The sequence below is a fragment of the Podarcis vaucheri genome (assembly GCF_965113315.1).
Source record: "Podarcis vaucheri genome assembly, chromosome: 9".
NCBI lineage: Eukaryota > Metazoa > Chordata > Lepidosauria > Squamata > Lacertidae > Podarcis > Podarcis vaucheri.
Window position 1 is genome coordinate 72133317 of NC_138767.1, and position 17061 is coordinate 72150377.

At 44.0% G+C, this 17061-nt stretch overlaps 1 protein-coding gene across 7 annotated transcripts in view; it reads left to right on the forward strand.

Moving 5' to 3' along the window:
- Nucleotides 1–17061, forward strand: part of PPARGC1A (PPARG coactivator 1 alpha) — a 663528-nt gene that overhangs the window by 602499 nt on the left and 43968 nt on the right. For 5 of the 7 annotated variants that reach the window (XM_082237367.1, XM_082237363.1, XM_082237369.1 and 2 more), the window contains 2 exons: nucleotides 10915–11109; nucleotides 15817–15942. In XM_082237367.1, the coding sequence (XP_082093493.1) occupies nucleotides 10915–11109; nucleotides 15817–15942 (321 nt within the window). Of the gene's footprint in view, nucleotides 1–2790; nucleotides 3016–10914; nucleotides 11110–15816; nucleotides 15943–17061 lie in introns of those variants that run through there. The other 2 variants (XM_082237368.1, XM_082237364.1) reach the window with 2 other exon arrangements.

Consider the following 17061-nt stretch of genomic DNA (forward strand, 5'->3'; position numbering starts at 1 on the left):
AACCTAAGGGCCAAACTAGATGTGGCATTTTACTTTGTAGCTTGCCCCCCAGCGTGTAAGGTTTGGGTCCCCCACCTCTGCAAAAAATAAAATAAAATATGCAAAGCTGGTGCCCCTGCTCCAGATGATGATGATGATAAGGGGAAGAGACAGTGGCATAGCATGGGGGGCACAGGGGCGGTTGCATCAGGGGCAACATTGTTAGGGGTGCAAAATTTCAATTCCCGGTGCTGCCTCAATACGGCTCCATGCTTCCATTGCTGGGCTCCATTGAAAACAGCTTCTCCATGCAAACCAGGAAATGACCTCTCCAGACAATGAAATGACTCTTCTTTTCTTATCTCTGAAGTTGCAATCTCCTGTGTGATGCAAGTGCCATTAGGCAGTTGAATGTGCATGCATACTCTGCCCGTTTCCCTTTCACCCACCTCCCTTGCGAGGTGCTGGCAATCCACGCTATGCCACTGGGGAGAGGAAGACATTAATCCGCTGTGGTCCTGATTTACACACAAAGAGAGAGAGATCAAGACCACAGTGGGTCTGCAATAAACTTTCATTTTTCCATCATGTTTGGCTTGACCCTGAGGCGGCAGTTGTTTGCTGCAGAGTGGTGTGTGTGTGTGTGTTGAGTGTGTTCTCATGCCCACTTCACAGAAGGAGCCTAATCCAGTCTTCCTAATTTTTCTGCTCACTTTGCACATGAACAAATGTGCTGGGAACATCCTTATTCATAAGTCAGGCCCAGTGTAAGGTGTTGCCCTGATTTGTGTTGCGTGATGAGGATTGATTTTGCAGAGACTGGAAGGGGAATCCACAATGTTTCTTGGCATTATAAAAATGCACTTAATATGCTAATGTTAAGATAGCTGGCAATGAATTTGCCACCATCAAGTTCTGGACACATTTAAACATCCCTCGTGTGCAAAACACAGTTAATGCATTTATTTAGTAATCAGCATATTATCTCATGTAGTCGGTAAACGTTGAGGCCCAAACTGCTGATAAGATCGTTTGCTTTCAGGTGTTTTTCAATATTGTGCTCAGCGTCAACTATAAATTGAGTTGAGTGACCTTTTGGTTCTGAATCAAATAGACTGCATTTCTGTGGTTTCAATTACATACACATATATATAATAGGGACCACAACAATTGCACCAGTATCTTATCGTTCTGGTTCTGTTAGCGCAGTCAAGAGTCTGATAGCTCATTCTCCTTTTCGTTCTCTGTGTTCAAAATCAAAGCCTTGGTGCCAACGAGGGGGAAGATAGGCAGTTTACACAAGTGAAATCTAATCATTTAGCAGCTTGCAAGAACTGTGAATGATTTCTGGTCAAAGGATGTAAAATGTGTTGCTACAGGTTGCTAGCAAGGTAGTGTATTTGTGAGACAAATAAGTCAATTAGTAGCTCCTCCATTTATTAGAAACTTAATTGTCAGCTCAGAATGGAAACTTCTGGACTGCAACAGCTCATTAGAAGCAAGAAAACATGCAATGGTATCCCCCCCAACTTTCAGTAGACTTTTGGAAATGTGTTGATGCCAGAAAAGCTTAAATTTATACTGAAACAATGCATCAGCTTGAGAAGTACGGAGGGTATTTTGTGAAAATTTACTTAGGATGAGTTTCAGATCATTTTAGACAAAGACCTCGTTGGCCTTTGGGTTATAGCTTGTGGTTTGTCTTTTTGTTGCTTGCATCCAACTGTCTCAAGAGACTATGGAGAGCACCTTCAGGTACGAAGTCAAACCACTGCATTACTGACCTCCCTGAGACACAAACCTGGGCAGTGTATATGGAGGGGCTGCCCAGAGGACAAGACTGATGTGGTCCAAAGGGAAAAAAGCATAGCAATACAATAATAATAATAATAATAATAATAATAATAATAATAATAATAATAATAATAATTTATTATTTATACCCCGCCCATCTGGCTGAGTTTCCCCAGCCACTCTGGGCGGCTCCCAATCAAGTGTTAAAAACAGTACATTGTTAAATATTAAAAACTTCCCTGAACAGGGCTGCCTTCAGATGTCTTTTAAAGATAGGATAGCTGCTTATTTCCTTCACATCTGAAGGGAGGGTGTTCCACAGGGTGGGCACCACTACCGAGAAGGCTCTCTGTCTGGTTCCCTGTAACCTCACTTCTCGCAATGAGGGAACCGCCAGAAGGCCCTCAGCACTGGATCTCAGTGTCCGGGCTGAATGATGGGGGTGGAGACGCTCCTTCAGGTATACAGGACTGAGGCCGTTTAGGGCTTTAAAGGTCGGCACCAACACTTTGAATTGTGCTCGGAAACGTACTGGGAGCCAATGCAGAGCTCTCAGGACCGGTGTTATGTGGTCCCGGCGGCCACTCCCAGTCACCAGTCTAGCTGCCGCATTCTGGATTAATTGCAGTTTCTGGGTCACCTTCAAAGGTAGCCCCACGTAGAGCGCATTGCAGTAGTCCAACGCACCAACATGGCTGTAGGAGTTACAGCCTAAGGGAGTTACTGGTTTGTCTGAAGGAGGCTAAACTACAGCCCCGGTTTGGATGAAAATACTAAGCAGAACTTACAGCTTCTCAGAGCAGCAGCAAAACGATGGGGGAGGAACAAAGTGACTGTGATTTCTTCTCTATGAGCCCAAGCATTTGCGTGTTCACAAAAAGCCATGGTTTGCCTTGTGGAAGGTGATTGCAGCAGGGAGCCTTTTGTATCTGTGGCTGTTTCCATGCTTTTTGGAACCCTGATTATGCAGCGTTCTAAAATGTGAAAGGAGTCTCCATGGAAGCCAACCGTCCCTTCCCGTAAGCTGGACTGTAGTGGGAACAGTGGTATGGGCAGAGCTAGCATGAGCTTGTTTCTGCTGCTGCCACCTCACATGCTAATTAACGCTTCAAAAGTAATATCTGACTAAGGTTATTGATGCAATGAATTTAGAGAGGCACCTTTGTACTTAGCTGACCAAGAATGCAGCCATAAGCACTATCTGTAGCGTATGCTTCTGAAAGTGATTCCCATATCCATAAGGTATTGTCAGTATTTTGTGATCGTGTCAGAGGAAGATAATTGGGTGATACTGTTCCTTTCTAACCTATTTCTTACATAAACACTCTTTCTCACTGAAATGCTACCTTCGGTTTGAGTTCTGCATAGATCTTGTCACAAAATATTCAGTTTATTTTAGTGTTTTGGGGTCAAATGTTTTGACAATGCCAAAGAACAGTATGGGATTTCTAATTGGGTGGGATTCATGGAAAGAATTTAAGCATAGTGTGGTTGTATAGTATTTTAAAACAATTTTGTTTGGGGGTTTCTTCTGTTACATAGAAAATGGGAAAGGCAGGTCGCATTGAAAAATGGCCATGAAAATAGAAGGGGAAGTAAACTTTGAGCTGGCACTGGTTAGAGAATAAACTGAACAGAAAATGCTCAGGAACTTGACAAAAAAGAGAGTCCTCTTCATGAACAGGAGCTGTATGTTCTATTTCAAAAAGAATCTTAAGTTCTAAAAAATAAAATTACTTTATCTGGTGCCAGTTTGAGGTTCTTTTTGGTTAATTATTATCCGTGATGATAACTATTAGCTGTAACAATAAGTTTTGCTTCAATGAATAACGTGCCTCGCCTGTGTTTTTCATACTAGGCATACTAGACAACACTAGGTGTGAGACTGCCACACGACTTGTGCTGTGAATCAATGTGGGGGGAAACAATACTAATTAATGTGGTTTTTTTTACTATTGAAAATATGGACAAATTCATTTTGGCAAAAAAAACACTGCTTGGAAAGTTGTTGTTGTTTTCTGCTCAAGTATTTAGGAAATCTCTATATGGCACGCTTTCACAGTGCCGTCCAGACTATTTATGGGATCGTTTCAGCGGGGTGCTGAGTGCGGCACTCTCGCTCATTGATCCTCCTGCTCAGCACCTGTCTGGAACTGTTCAGTCCTCATCAGGATGAGGCTACCTCATATAATTGCTGGAATGTCCCATATGGAAGATGAGCCTCATAAGCAGCAATGCTGGAATAGTGAAATTTACAGCTTTTGGCTGTGGCAAAGCTTTCTCCCTGCGCTGTCAACACCACAGCTCACACCACGAGCACAAGGCAGGGAGTCGACACTTTAATGAACATTACGCGGAGATGGATCTGTTAAAATAATAATTGCAATCACACTTTTTGGTTATGCAAAATGACCTTCTCTGAGTTTTTGTAGACTTCTGCTAGCTGAAATTACAGTCTTTGATGTGCTGTGGGTACTAGCTACAGTAGTACCTCGGGTTAAGAACTTAATTCGTTCCGGAGGTCCGTTCTTAACCTGAAACTGTTCTTAACCTGAGACACCACTTTAGCTAATGGGGCCTCCCGCTGCGTGATTTCTGTTCTCATTCTGAAGCAAAGTTCTTAACCCAAGGTACTATTTCTGGGTTAGCAGAGTCTGTAACCTGAAGCGTCTGTAACCTAAGGTACCACTGTACAGTGGTACCTCGGGTTAAGTACTTAATTCGTTCCAGAGGTCCGTACTTAACCTGAAACTGTTCTTAACTTGAAGCACCACTTTAGCTTAATGGGGCCTCCTGCTGCCGCCGCGCCGCCGCAGCCCGATTTCTGTTCTTATTCTGAAGCAAAGTTCTTAACCTGAAACACTATTTCTAGGTTAGCAGAGTATGTAACCTGAAGTGTATGTAACCTGAAGCATATGTAACCCGAGGTACCACTGTACTAGTTTTCGGTGACGTACTCCAGCAGCTTGGATAGTAGCTGGGGGAAAACTGATTTGCTGTTGCAATGGGTTGAGCAAAAGTATTATGATGCACGAGACAAGAACTGATATGGTTTTAAAGACAACCCCTTTTAGCCAGCTGAGCAAGTCTGGCATTCCGCCAGTGCAGCCCCTTAAACCTGGGATAGGCCAGCCCACCTGATGCAGCAGATCCAGCTTCAAAATCCACTTTCCCCACAAATTCCTTGGCACGATCCCTTAGTTTCCAAGCTCCATATTCTACTGTAACCAAGCAACAAATGCATTTTCTCTCCCCGTCTCCCTCTCCTTCCTCTGTTGTCTCCTCTGTGCCTAATAACAGATTGTAAGTTCCTCAAGGCAGAGACTTATGCACACAGCAAGAAAGCCTTCCACTGGCTAGAATGGGGAAGCTCTCTCTCCCCCCCCCCACCTAATTGCAAGAGTGAAGACACTACGGAATAGATAATAATAATGATGATAATTTATTACTTATACTGGGTCTCCCCAACCACTCCGTCTGGCTCCCAACAGAATATTAAAAACACAATAAAACTTCAGACATTAAAAACTTATGTAACAGGGCTGCCTTCAGATGTCTTCTAAAAGTCAGATACAGTGGTACCTCGGGTTAAGTACTTAATTCGTTCCGGAGGTCTGTTCTTAACCTGAAACTGTTCTTAACCTGAAGCACCACTTTAGCTAATGGGGCCTCCTGCCGCCGCCGTGCCGCCAGAGCCTGATTTCTGTTCTTATCCTGAAGCAAAGTTCTTAACCTGTAGCACTATTTCTGGGTTAGTGGAGTGTGTAACCTGAAGCGTATGTAACCCGAGGTACCGCTGTAGTTGTTTATTTCCTTGACATCTGGTGGGAGGCTGTTACACAGGGCAAGGAGGCATGAGCCTGCAGTTCCTCATTCATGCTGATGGCACTATGGCTATTTAACGCCCCTTCCCACTTTTATTTCTATACAGTGGTACCTCGGGTTAAGTACTTAATTCGTTCCGGAGGTCTGTTCTTAACCTGAAACTGTTCTTAACCTGAAGCACCACTTTAGCTTAATGGGGTCTCCCGCTGCGCCACCGGAGCACGATTTCTGTTCTCATCCTGAAGCAAAGTTCTTAACCCGAAGCACTATTTCTGGGTTAGCGGAGTCTGTAACCTGAAGCGTATGTAACCTGAGGTACCACTGTACTAGTAAATACACCCATTTCAAAGACTATCAGTACACTCATTTCTCAAGAGAATGAATGGACCCTGTAAAAGGCTGGCCCTGCAACTTCCTATCGCTCAGGGAGAAGGAGAGCAAAACAAGACCCTTTCTTTCTTACCACCTTTTCTCAGTGCTGCTTTGGCTATGTGAACTAATAAAAATGTTTCCGTAGAAAACAGTGTTTTGGAGCCAGCAACATGGCGAAGCTTCGCAAAGGTTATCTCCCGACGTCATTTGTGAACAGACATGTGTTGGCTGGGTAGCGTACCACCATCCGTGGTGACTTTGATTTATTTGCTCTGTAAATTGGGACTGGAGCAATAATGGAAAGTGACATTAATTGTTTTAACAGAGTCCTCTTTGTCACATCATTTGCTTTCCTCTGAGGGGTGTTTGATTGTTTGAAACTTGTACAAAAAACTAATGGAAATTGCTATGATGAGGGCCAGTGTCCACTCCACTTTCTGACTTTGAATTGTCGGGGCGCTTCAGTGTCTGTTTGAAAGCGCAGATGCCAAGCGCTGGAACAGCAAATGCTGGAGCTTCTGGAAGGGTCCGTATTATCAAAGAAAGAATGCTGACCTGGAAAGGATTTTTAAAAAGAAAAAGTTCTGCTGTGGAGGCTGGACCCACTCCACTGAAGAGATTTTGCTTGTGGAACGAGTAACATGAAGGACTCCCATAGTTCTTTCGGTTGTAGCTCTGGGCTAGGGTTCTCTCCTTTAGGGGAGCTGTATGTATTGGGATGTGGGTGAATCTGTGGGTTAAACCACAGAGCCTAGGGCTTGCCGATCAGAAGGTCGTTGGTTCGAACCCCTGCGGTGGGGTGAGCTCCCATTGCTCTGTCCCAGCTCCTGCCAACCTAGCAGTTCGAAAGCATGTCAAAGTGCAAGTAGATAAATAGGTACCGCTCTGGCGGGAAGGTAAACGGTGTTTCCGTACGCTGCCCTGGTTCGCCAGAAGTGGCTTAGTCATACTGGCCACATGACCCGGAAGCTGTACACCGGCTCCCTCGGCCAATAAAGCGAGATAAGCGCCGCAACCCGAGAGTCGGTCACGACTGGACCTAATGGTCAGGGGTCCCTTTATCTTTATCTTATGTATTGACCACCCAGGGCTGGCCCACTCATGAGGTAAAGTGAGGTGACTGCTTCTGGCAGCGGGATCCACAGGGGCAGCAGATTCCGATATCGAACTTTCCTCCCGCCTTGTTCCCGATGTCGATCTTTCCCCATCCCCTCTTCCCCAGTGGCACTGGGTGCCATTTTGTGGTTTGCCTCTGGGGCCAAAATGTCTTGGGCTGGTCCTGTGATCACTAGCCCAGATAGAATTAGGCATACAAATCGTTCGTAAAGGCTTCTACCTATTTGACTCTTCTAATTCCTTGTTTATGTGCAGAGCCTTTCAAGAGAGGCTTGTGCTTCCTTTTAAATTCCACAAATGTTTCTGGACGAGGCGGGACCGTTTCATCTGATGGCAACTTAATGATGTGTGGAAACTTCCCACTGGGTCATTTCATTAGGCTCTTAACAAAACTCTCTCGACTTTCCTTGAAATCCTACATGTTGTTGCTTTTTTTACTTGAGGAGGAACCTCAAGATTTGCTTCATATTTCATATTTATGCTAAATTCTGGTGCCTACTTGAAACCCCCCAAGGGGTTGAGTTTCACTTGCCTTGCATATACAATACAATGCTAGGGTTTGGGACCCTGGCAGAATCCCATAAATGGCCCTTGACCAGAGTGGATACAACTGTGAAGGCTGTGGCAACCATCCCAGCGAAGCCAGAATGGGTCTTAAGGAAGCAATAATAATAATAATAATAATAATAATAATACAATAATAATTATATATATGTTGGTGGGAAACTGTCGTGTGACGGGCCAATGGCCGTAATAAATATCAATCAAATATTAATCAATACAATAATAATAATTTATTATTTATACCCCGCCCATCTGACTGGGCTTCCCCAGCCACTCTGGGCGGCTTCCAAAAAAATATTAAAATACTGTAATACATCAAACATTAAAAGCTTCCCAAAACAGGGCTGCCTTCAGATGTCTTCTAAAATCTGGTGGTAGTTGTTCTCTTTGACATCTGGTGGGGGGGGTGGAGCGTTCCACAGGGCGGGTGCCACTACCGAGAAGGCCCTCTGCCTGGTTCCCTATAACTTGGATTCTCACACTGATGGAACTGCCAGAAGGCCCTCAGAGCTGGATCTCAGTGTCCGGGTAGAACGATGGGGGTGGAGACGCTCCTTCAGATATACTAGACGAAGGCCAATATGATTATAAGGCCCATTTAGACATCATGGAAAGTGTGTTGTATAACTGTGTGCTGAATTAGCAGAGACACATACCACTGACTTCAGGTGTTATGTGCATGTGCTGTAATTACATGCACAGTCCAGTGCGTCTAGCCCCAGCAATGTGTGAACCGGGATGGGGGACGAAGTCTCTTCCTTCTTGTTACTTATCAAACTGTGTTAACAATTTAGTCCTGGTTTTCTGATGTAGTCCCCATTGCCTTAAAAGCAAGGAAAGAATGGGGGAAATTCAAGTTTATTGGGTGTATTATTATTACAGTGGTGCCTCGCAAGACGAAAAGAATCCGTTCTGTGATTCTCTTCGTCTAGCAGTTTTTTCGTCTTGCGAAGCAAGCCCATTGACGGATTAGCGGATTAGCGCTATTAGCGGCTTTTAGCGGCTTATCTGCTGATCAGATCAGCTGATAAGCGGCTTAGCGGCTTAGAAAAAGGGCGGGAACCAGCAGGAACTCGCAAGACATTGTCGTCTTGTGAAGCAAGCCCATAGGAAATTCGTTTTGCGACGCACCTCCAAAACAGAAAACTCTTTCGTCTAGCGAGTTTTCCGTCTTGCGAGGCATTCATGGGCACCACTGTATTAATATTATTGCTATTATTGTTAAAATTAAGATTTGTATACCACCCTTCATCAACAGATCTTAGGGTGGTTTATTGAAAGAATGATATAACATCTTCAAAGAAGTATATGTTGTTTTATTTGTTGAACCTTTATTCATCCCTAATAAAGAGCAAAATGTGATCAGACCCAACATGCATTGGATTTTAGGTACGCTTAAATCGATTAAGTGTTGCATCCAGCACATGTCGGTGGGACACCCATTTATTCTGCACACTTGGGTGATGGAAATAGGGCTGTAAACTCCTTTTTGTCTTGAAATAATAAAACGATCAAACATTATAATTGTATGCATGTGTAATTGTTTCCTGAACTGCTCTGTTGCCAAAAGGGAGATTTAACTGAACAGGAGTTAATTCAGTTAAGATCAATCTAAGCTAATCTCTAGGGAGAAAAGCCTTTATTTTGAGGTTTACACTGTGATTCAGGTACTACCCCTTTGCCCGTTCCTGGGTGGTATTAAACTACTTAAGTGTGACATCTGTGGAGAATATCTACTCTGCTTCCCTTTTCTTTCTCTTACTGAGAATTGTATTTGGCTGCCAGCAAAGTCTTTGCATGGGCTCCACAGGGAGTTTTTCCAAGCCCTAAGTCATTAATAATTGCTGCGACAAATCTCTAAAATATAATAAGTGCTTTTATTTTTTTCCCCTGCCTTCCAAATATACGGATGATAATTAGAACGTGTTGCATTGAGAAATGCAAGGATATTAAATATATTTGATTTGACACAAACAAGTCCCCGGTACTGAAATAAGATATCTAGTACAAATTAACGTTGCAGCCACATCTGATTAGGAATTAATCTACTTTTTATAATTGCAGCCTGAATTAGATAAATGCATACAGTAGTTGTATTGAGCACTCAAACTACATAACAGGAAAGGGCAACTTCAAAGGCAACCTGCAGAATACATTTATGTAAAAAAAGAAACCAGGAGTTTTCCATTAATAATAAGAGCATTGATTGCTTTTCTTCAAAATGCATATAAATGAGAAGTTTCCCATTTCTGGTAGTGGGAGAAGGCATCTGGAGAACCAAAGAGGTCTTTCCTTGTACAGCTCTCCTCATTAGCTGTCTTGCTTCATCAGCCTTGTAGTTTTGTTAGATCAGTTAGTTTCAGTGGTGGTGGGCTGTTGCAGCAGCAACATCTTGGGTGTAGTTCATAGGACACATGGGTGTTGACTGAGCTAAATATAATCCTGTAGGATTAAGAATAGGGAAAGGGATGAAGAAACATTGCAAAGCATAATGGGGAGCAACTGTTGCAAAAGGTGTGTGCTACCCTGAAATTCAAACTGAGTTACTGTACTTTTCTGTCTATAAGACGAGGATTTTTTTATTCAAAAATTATGTCTAAAATTGGGGGTCGTCTTATACAGTGGTACCTCGGGTTACAAACACCTTGGGTTACAAACACTTCGGGTTGCAAACTCCACTAACCCGGAAGTAGTACCTCGGGTTAAGAACTTTACCTCAGGATGAGAACAGAAATCATGTGCCGGCGGCGTGAGATGCCCCATTAGCTAAAGTGGTACCTCAGATTAAGAACGGACCTCCAGAACGAATTAAGTTTGTAACCCGAGGTACCACTGTACATGCTTTTGCAACGCATGTGAGAGGCAGTGGATTAGTGATTTTCGGCTGTTTTGCCCCCAAATAGCTCAACAACCTCACCCCCTCCCCAAAGATCAACAACTCTGGGCAATCTCTCCCCTTTTTATAAATTTGGAGTCCCCCAAAATAGGGGGCGTCTTATACACGGGGGCGTGTGAAACACAGAAAAGTGCGGTACAGCGGTACCTCAGGTTAAGGACTTAATTCGTTCTGGAGGTCCGTTCTTAACCTGAAACTGTTCTTAACCTGAGGTAGCACTTTAGCTGAAGCGTCTGTAACCCGAGGTACCACTGTAGTTAGTTAGCACTTTGCGCCCTCAAAAATCAATTGGGCCAAATCATGTTATATGGCTATGTAAGTCCTACAACTCACCTTATTCCCCCTCCCCTGTTTTCCTGCTTTTGCAGAAGATAGACGAAGAGAATGAGGCAAATTTGCTAGCAGTTCTCACGGAGACATTGGACAGCATCCCTGTGGATGAAGATGGACTGCCTTCCTTTGATGCACTGACGGATGGAGATGTGACCAACGAAAACGATGCCAGCCCTTCGCCGATGCCCGACGGCACCCCTCCACCTCTGGAGGCAGAAGAGCCGTCTCTAGTAAGAATCTACCTTCCTAGTGTTTAACGGGAAATGGAGGTGCCCTCACACTATCCGCTGCATGGGTATGATGTAGCCACAATAAGGTTTGGTCTTTTCGTTTTTAGACTGAAAACCCAAAGAAAGCTTAATTGCACTTGGGCATTTCAGACAGAAAGCCCAGGATAAACTTGTTTGTTGGTGAAACCAATGTTTTTCTTCCGACAATGCACACTCTTGCTAATTCAGAAAGGGAATGCTTTGAATATGTGTTTTCTCATGAGGAGATCTCCAATATATGTGTACAAGTTTCACTTTTAATAATGTGTTACCAAGATGTTGTTGTTGTTTAGTTGTTTAGTCGTGTCTGACTCTTCGTGACCCCATGGACCAGAGCACGCCAGGCATTCCTATCTTCCACTGCCTCCCGCAGTTTGGTCAGACTCATGTTTGTAGCTTCGAGAACACTGTCCAACCATCTCGTCCTCTGTTGTCCCCCTTCTCCTTGTGCCCTCCATCTTTCCCAACATCAGGGTCTTTTCCAGGGAGTCTTCTCTTCTCATGAGGTGGCCCAAGTATTGGAGCCTCAGCTTCAGGATCTGTCCTTCCAGTCAGCACTCAGGGATGATTTCCTTAAGGATGGAGAGGTTACCAAGACAGCTTATTGATAAAGGCTGATTCACGTTTGGCTCACATCTGTTAACAACTCCTTGGATTGTGCTAGTAAGTGGGTGAAAGGAAGAGAATTCTTTTCATATGGGAATCGGCAATTGAAAACGCCTGTGCCAAATCTGAGGGATAAGAGTTGGCTCTCCATTTGCCAAACCAGAAAGAAGATGAAGTGGTGGCTCCTCAGAATGGGCCTCCTGTAAAACTAGCCGCAGACTTATGACCCTATCAAATGACTAGCCTCTTGCTCAATGAACTGAAAAGATTTATTGATATTCAGTAAAATGCCTCCAAATTTCTACGGCCACAGCTACGCTACCAACTTTAAACAGCTTCCGTTTTTGTTCCCTCTTTCCCCTCTATGTGAAATATTTGTAATAAATAAGCTACGTCTCTGTTAGGGTGCCTAGAGTTTGTAGTGTTTAACACTGTTGTCAAACTACAGTTCTCTAAAGTCTTTGAGGGAAACCACAACAGTGTTTATGCTTTGCATTTTTAGACACAAGTTAGATGTGCAGCTAAAAGATGTAATGTGTGAAGGAGCCCACGGCAGCGATATCATAGTTCCAGATCAGTATTCTGTTGCAGAAGCAAGGATTAGGAGGAGAAGGGAGAGGAGATGGTGGTAGAAAATGGAGAAAAAATGAAGTCCTAGAGTCTTTCTTTTTTTAGTGTGCACAGAGCCCAGTGTGATGCATCCTCATGCTCCTTTTCAGATGTGCTAAGGGGCCCTCAAGAATTGTGTCAGGAGAAACCCTACAGTTTGCTTTGTCTTGAGAGAATAGTACCCTCATTAACAGCAAATATCCATTGCTGCCAGATCTGTCACTACAAAAGTGACTGCTAAGATTTTCAGAAAGCACCAACCGCTAACTTTACAAAAACCAATTCTGCTGCCAGAGGACTCTTTTATCTTTTGGTCATAATGGAATCGAGAAGTTCAGCATCTTATAGTTTTGACTATCAAGATGACTTGCAATGTACATTCCCTGAATGATTTTATCAGCTACCAAGAAGATTTGTATTCACTCTGCCTGGCAGAAAAAACTAGCCAATTGCCAGGCCTTGTTTACTTTGAGATGTAGCATTGTCCTTCATATTGTGCATTTGTATCCCTATGCTATAGACTTCTACTGTAGGCAAAAGTCGTCATTTGACAAGTGAATCCCACTTTGTTGGAAGAGAAGATGTCGGAAGCATGCAAAAAACAAATCACTTCAATCTTCAGTCAAATCACTTTACATTTGACGTCTCTTTGTCCATCTGTGGTCCATGTTAAGGTGCACCACCTTTGAAAGGTGTATTGCAAAGAGGGCTTGGCTCCAGGGCTGGCTAGATTTTATTGGCCCCTGAGCACCATTCTGTGCATGGGTCCTTGAGCTTGCCATTGTTGTTGTTTAGTCATGTTTGACTTGTGACCCCATGGACTAGAGCACGCCAGGCACTTCCGTCTTCCACTGCCTCCCGCAGTTTAGTCAAACTCATGCTGGTAGCTTCGAGAACACTGTCCAACCATCTCGTCCTCTGTCGTCCCCTTCTCCTTGTGCCCTCCATCTTTCCCACCATCAGGGTCTTTTCCAGGGAGTCTTCTCTTCTCATGAGGTGGCCCAAGTATTGGAGCCTCAGCTTCAGGATCTGTCCTTCCAGTGAGCACTCAGGGCTGATTTCCTTAAGAATGGACATGTTTGATCTTCTTGCAGTCCATGGGACTCTCAAGAGTGTCCTCCAGCACCATAATTCAAAAGCATCAATTCTTCGGTGATCAGCCTTCTTTATGGTCCAGCTCTCAATTCCGTACATCACTACTGGGAAAACCATAGCTTTAACTATACGGACCTTTGTTGGCAAGGTGATGTCTCTGCTTTTTAAGATGCTGTCTAGGTTTGTCATTGCTTTCCTCCCAAGAAGCAGGCGTCTTTTAATTCCGTGGCTGCTGTCACCATCTGCAGTGATCATGGAGCCCAAGAAAGTAAAATCTCTCACTGCCAAAGCAAGTGGCTGGCAGTCATGCTTATGGCTGATGTTCTGCAGCCTTGTTCATGTGTCAGAGCAGTCATATTTTTTTAAAAGTTTGACTTGAATTTCAAGGGCTCAGGATGGCTGTGGATGCTGATTGGTGTTTATTGCTGACTCCTGGTTTGCTTGGCTCAAGTGAATTTCTCACATGGAAGGAAGACATTGTGGAGTGCTGGAATCTCCTTTCCTGCCTCTGCTTCCTATATTTTCCTTCCACTTCACACTTCTCTGCCTTGCCTGGATCCAGCCAAACAGGTTGTGATGAAGGGGAGAATGTACATCCCTATGCAGCTGCATATGAAATAAAGTGTGTAGTTATGTTCCTATGTGTATATGGCAACATACGGTCATGACTCTTATGAATCTGAAAGTCTTTACCTATGCCCTTGGGCACAATCTGCATTTGAAATTGGTTGTGTGGTTCCCCAGGTAAAACAGCCCCCCCCAGCTGTTGTTTGTTAAATCAGGAACGTAACACAGTATACCTTTTAAAAAAACAAAAAACCCCCATCATTTTTGGCCTAGGGATAAGTACTAATATATCACATTTTAGTGTGTAAAATGGTTTTGTAAGTCTTACGTTGCTCGTCTTTTTGACAACTCTGGGAAGCAGGAGTTTTATCTTTCGCGTTCCGTGGTATCTAAGGCTAGAAGCACAGAATTCCTTCCATTTAGGAACTAATGCGGAACTCTTGTGTCGCTCATTATGCTTGACAATCCTGGTAAAGGTTCAGGGTCAGAGTTGAAGTGCCCTTCCCCTTAAAAAGCTCATGAAACAACTGGTGACACAACTCCAGTTTTGAGGGGTTAGGTTGGCAATTTTGAATCATAGAATCAAAGAATTGTAGAGTTGAAAGTCTATTAAACATTAAAAGCTTCCCTAAACATGGCTGCCTTCAGATGTCTTCTAAAAGTCTGGTAGTTGTTTTTCTCTTTGACATCTGGTGGGAGGGTGTTCCACAGGGCGGGTGCCACTACTGAGAAGGCCCTATGCCTGGTTCCCTGTAACTTGGCTTCTTGCAGTGAGGGAACTGCCAGAAGGCCCTCGGCACTGGACCTAAGTGTCTGGCTCTAACCAACTGAGCTATGCAACTTCTCATATGATCCTCACAATATATCAAGTCAGGGTACTTCTGCCCGTGCTTGGACCCTGTCAGTCCACTTAGCCAACTACATCCAGTGTGTACTGTGCAGTTTGCATGACTGACTTCTGCCTTGACTGCAGGGGATGGCCTGGGACATTGGCCATGCCAGTGATGCTTTCTGCACTTCTGGTTGCACTACAGTGCACAAGTAGGAGCATGCAGGAGCTATGATTTTTTAGGACCGCAATGCCTCCAGAACCACCTCTCCCCATATGAATGGACCCAGAGCCTGCAGTCATCAGCTGAGGCCCTTCTTCATATGCCTCCTCCACTATAGGTCTGGAGGGTGGCAACACAAGATTGGGCCTTTTCTGCGATGGTTCCCCATTTGTGGAATGCTTTCCCCAGGGAGGGTTGCCTGGTGCTTTCAGTACATATCTTTAGGCACCAGGTGAAAGCATTTCTCTCCAACCGGGCCCTTGTCTGATAGGGAGGGGGGTTGTTGGTGGGTTTTTTGTTTGTTTATTAAGTATTTTGTGTTCTCAGTGTGCATTTCTAGATTCTAGGCCTGCGGGCCATTCATGTATGAAGCAGAATGCGTTAGGCATAGACAGGAATAGTCCGGCGTTTATAGGCTTAAACCATACGGGCATTTCCCAGATTTTACTGGCATGAGTGGATTTATGGTTTTGCCACCCATAAAGGCCCTGTGCAAATGTTGCTTCCACATGTGGACTTCCAGCAGCCATGGAGCAAGGCAGGCAAGGCCTATTGTTCAAAGTCCTACTTTTCCATCTTGCATGGCCTCTATACATGTTGATATTTGTCCGAACTGGACCCGTGACTCATAAATTCAGATGAAACCTGAGGAACGGAAGTGCATAACCTTATTTCTTTTTCTTCCCAACCTTTCCCCTTCCGCACCCACCCCAAACCTTTCCCCTTGTTATCCTTGCAGCTTAAGAAACTCTTGTTGGCGCCAGCTAACACCCAGCTAAATTACAATGAATGCAGTGGCCTCAGCACACACAACCATGCAAACCATGCCAATCACAGGATCAGAACAAGCCCTGTGGTGGTTAAGGTACAGTGCAATACATATCAAGATGGTTTTAAATAGTTTCCTTTTCCCCCACTAGGGCTCAGACATTTACCCGGCCAGTGCACAAGGAGTGGGATACGTCTCAAAGTTTCACCTGACTCCGCAAGCAATGTTGGATGCAGGCACTCTGTGCAGAGGTCCTTATACACAATAGCCCAGTTTCCATGATCACACACACACTCTTTTTGTGTGAAAGCAAAGGATCTTAAAACTGGGCCATTGCACATATAGACCTCAACACAGAACATCTTGTTATTATCTGTGGAGTGGGAAAAGGAGAGATGTGCATCTACTCTTTCTGCGCACAAACTGAATTTTCAACCCAATAACTGCACCAATAGCCTGGTACCTTATCTCAAATTGTGGGGTTGGGGCAGAAGCTGTGGGGTTTTGTTCATATGTGGGGGTGAGGGGATATTATGAGAAGCTGCTTCTGTTCATTATTTTCACTCTGAATAATTCATGTTATGCCTTCCACACACACCCCCTTTCTTGGCAGCATTAACGCATTTTTAAAGGCTGCTCTTCTTTCCCCCTCCACAGAATTGTAGACAGTGCCATTAAAATATTACTGATGGGCTGATGTGTTGACGTGCGACTCCAGGCCACCACTTCACTTGCGGCCCAACTTAGAAAAAGATTATGCTGGAACCTCAGTAGAAAGGTCTATGTCAGCCATTAATTGGCTCCGATGCTGGCAGTGGTGTAATTCTGTTAGCAGGCTGTATTAAACAATGTTTGTCTTGCCATTGACTGTAACCGAAAACAGAGCATTTAGGGGTACTTAAGAGAGTTGTGAGCGCTGGGCTTGAGCAATCAGCAGCAAATTAAGGTTTAAGCCAGCTTATTTCCCCCCCTCCCTGTTCGTAGTAAAGGCGCTGTAGGGTCTTGTTAGTTATATGTTGCTGAGTAGGAACATTGAAACATAAGAGAAATGAAATAAAAAAGCCGCATAAATGTCATTTAGGAATTTTAAATGTAATTTTCTTTCCTTGTTCTGCAAACAATTATTCACAGCTCATAGATCTAGTGCTCTTATAAGGAACACTTCACTGAAAATCACATCTCTTCAGAAATCCTATATCCGTTCTGATAAGGTTC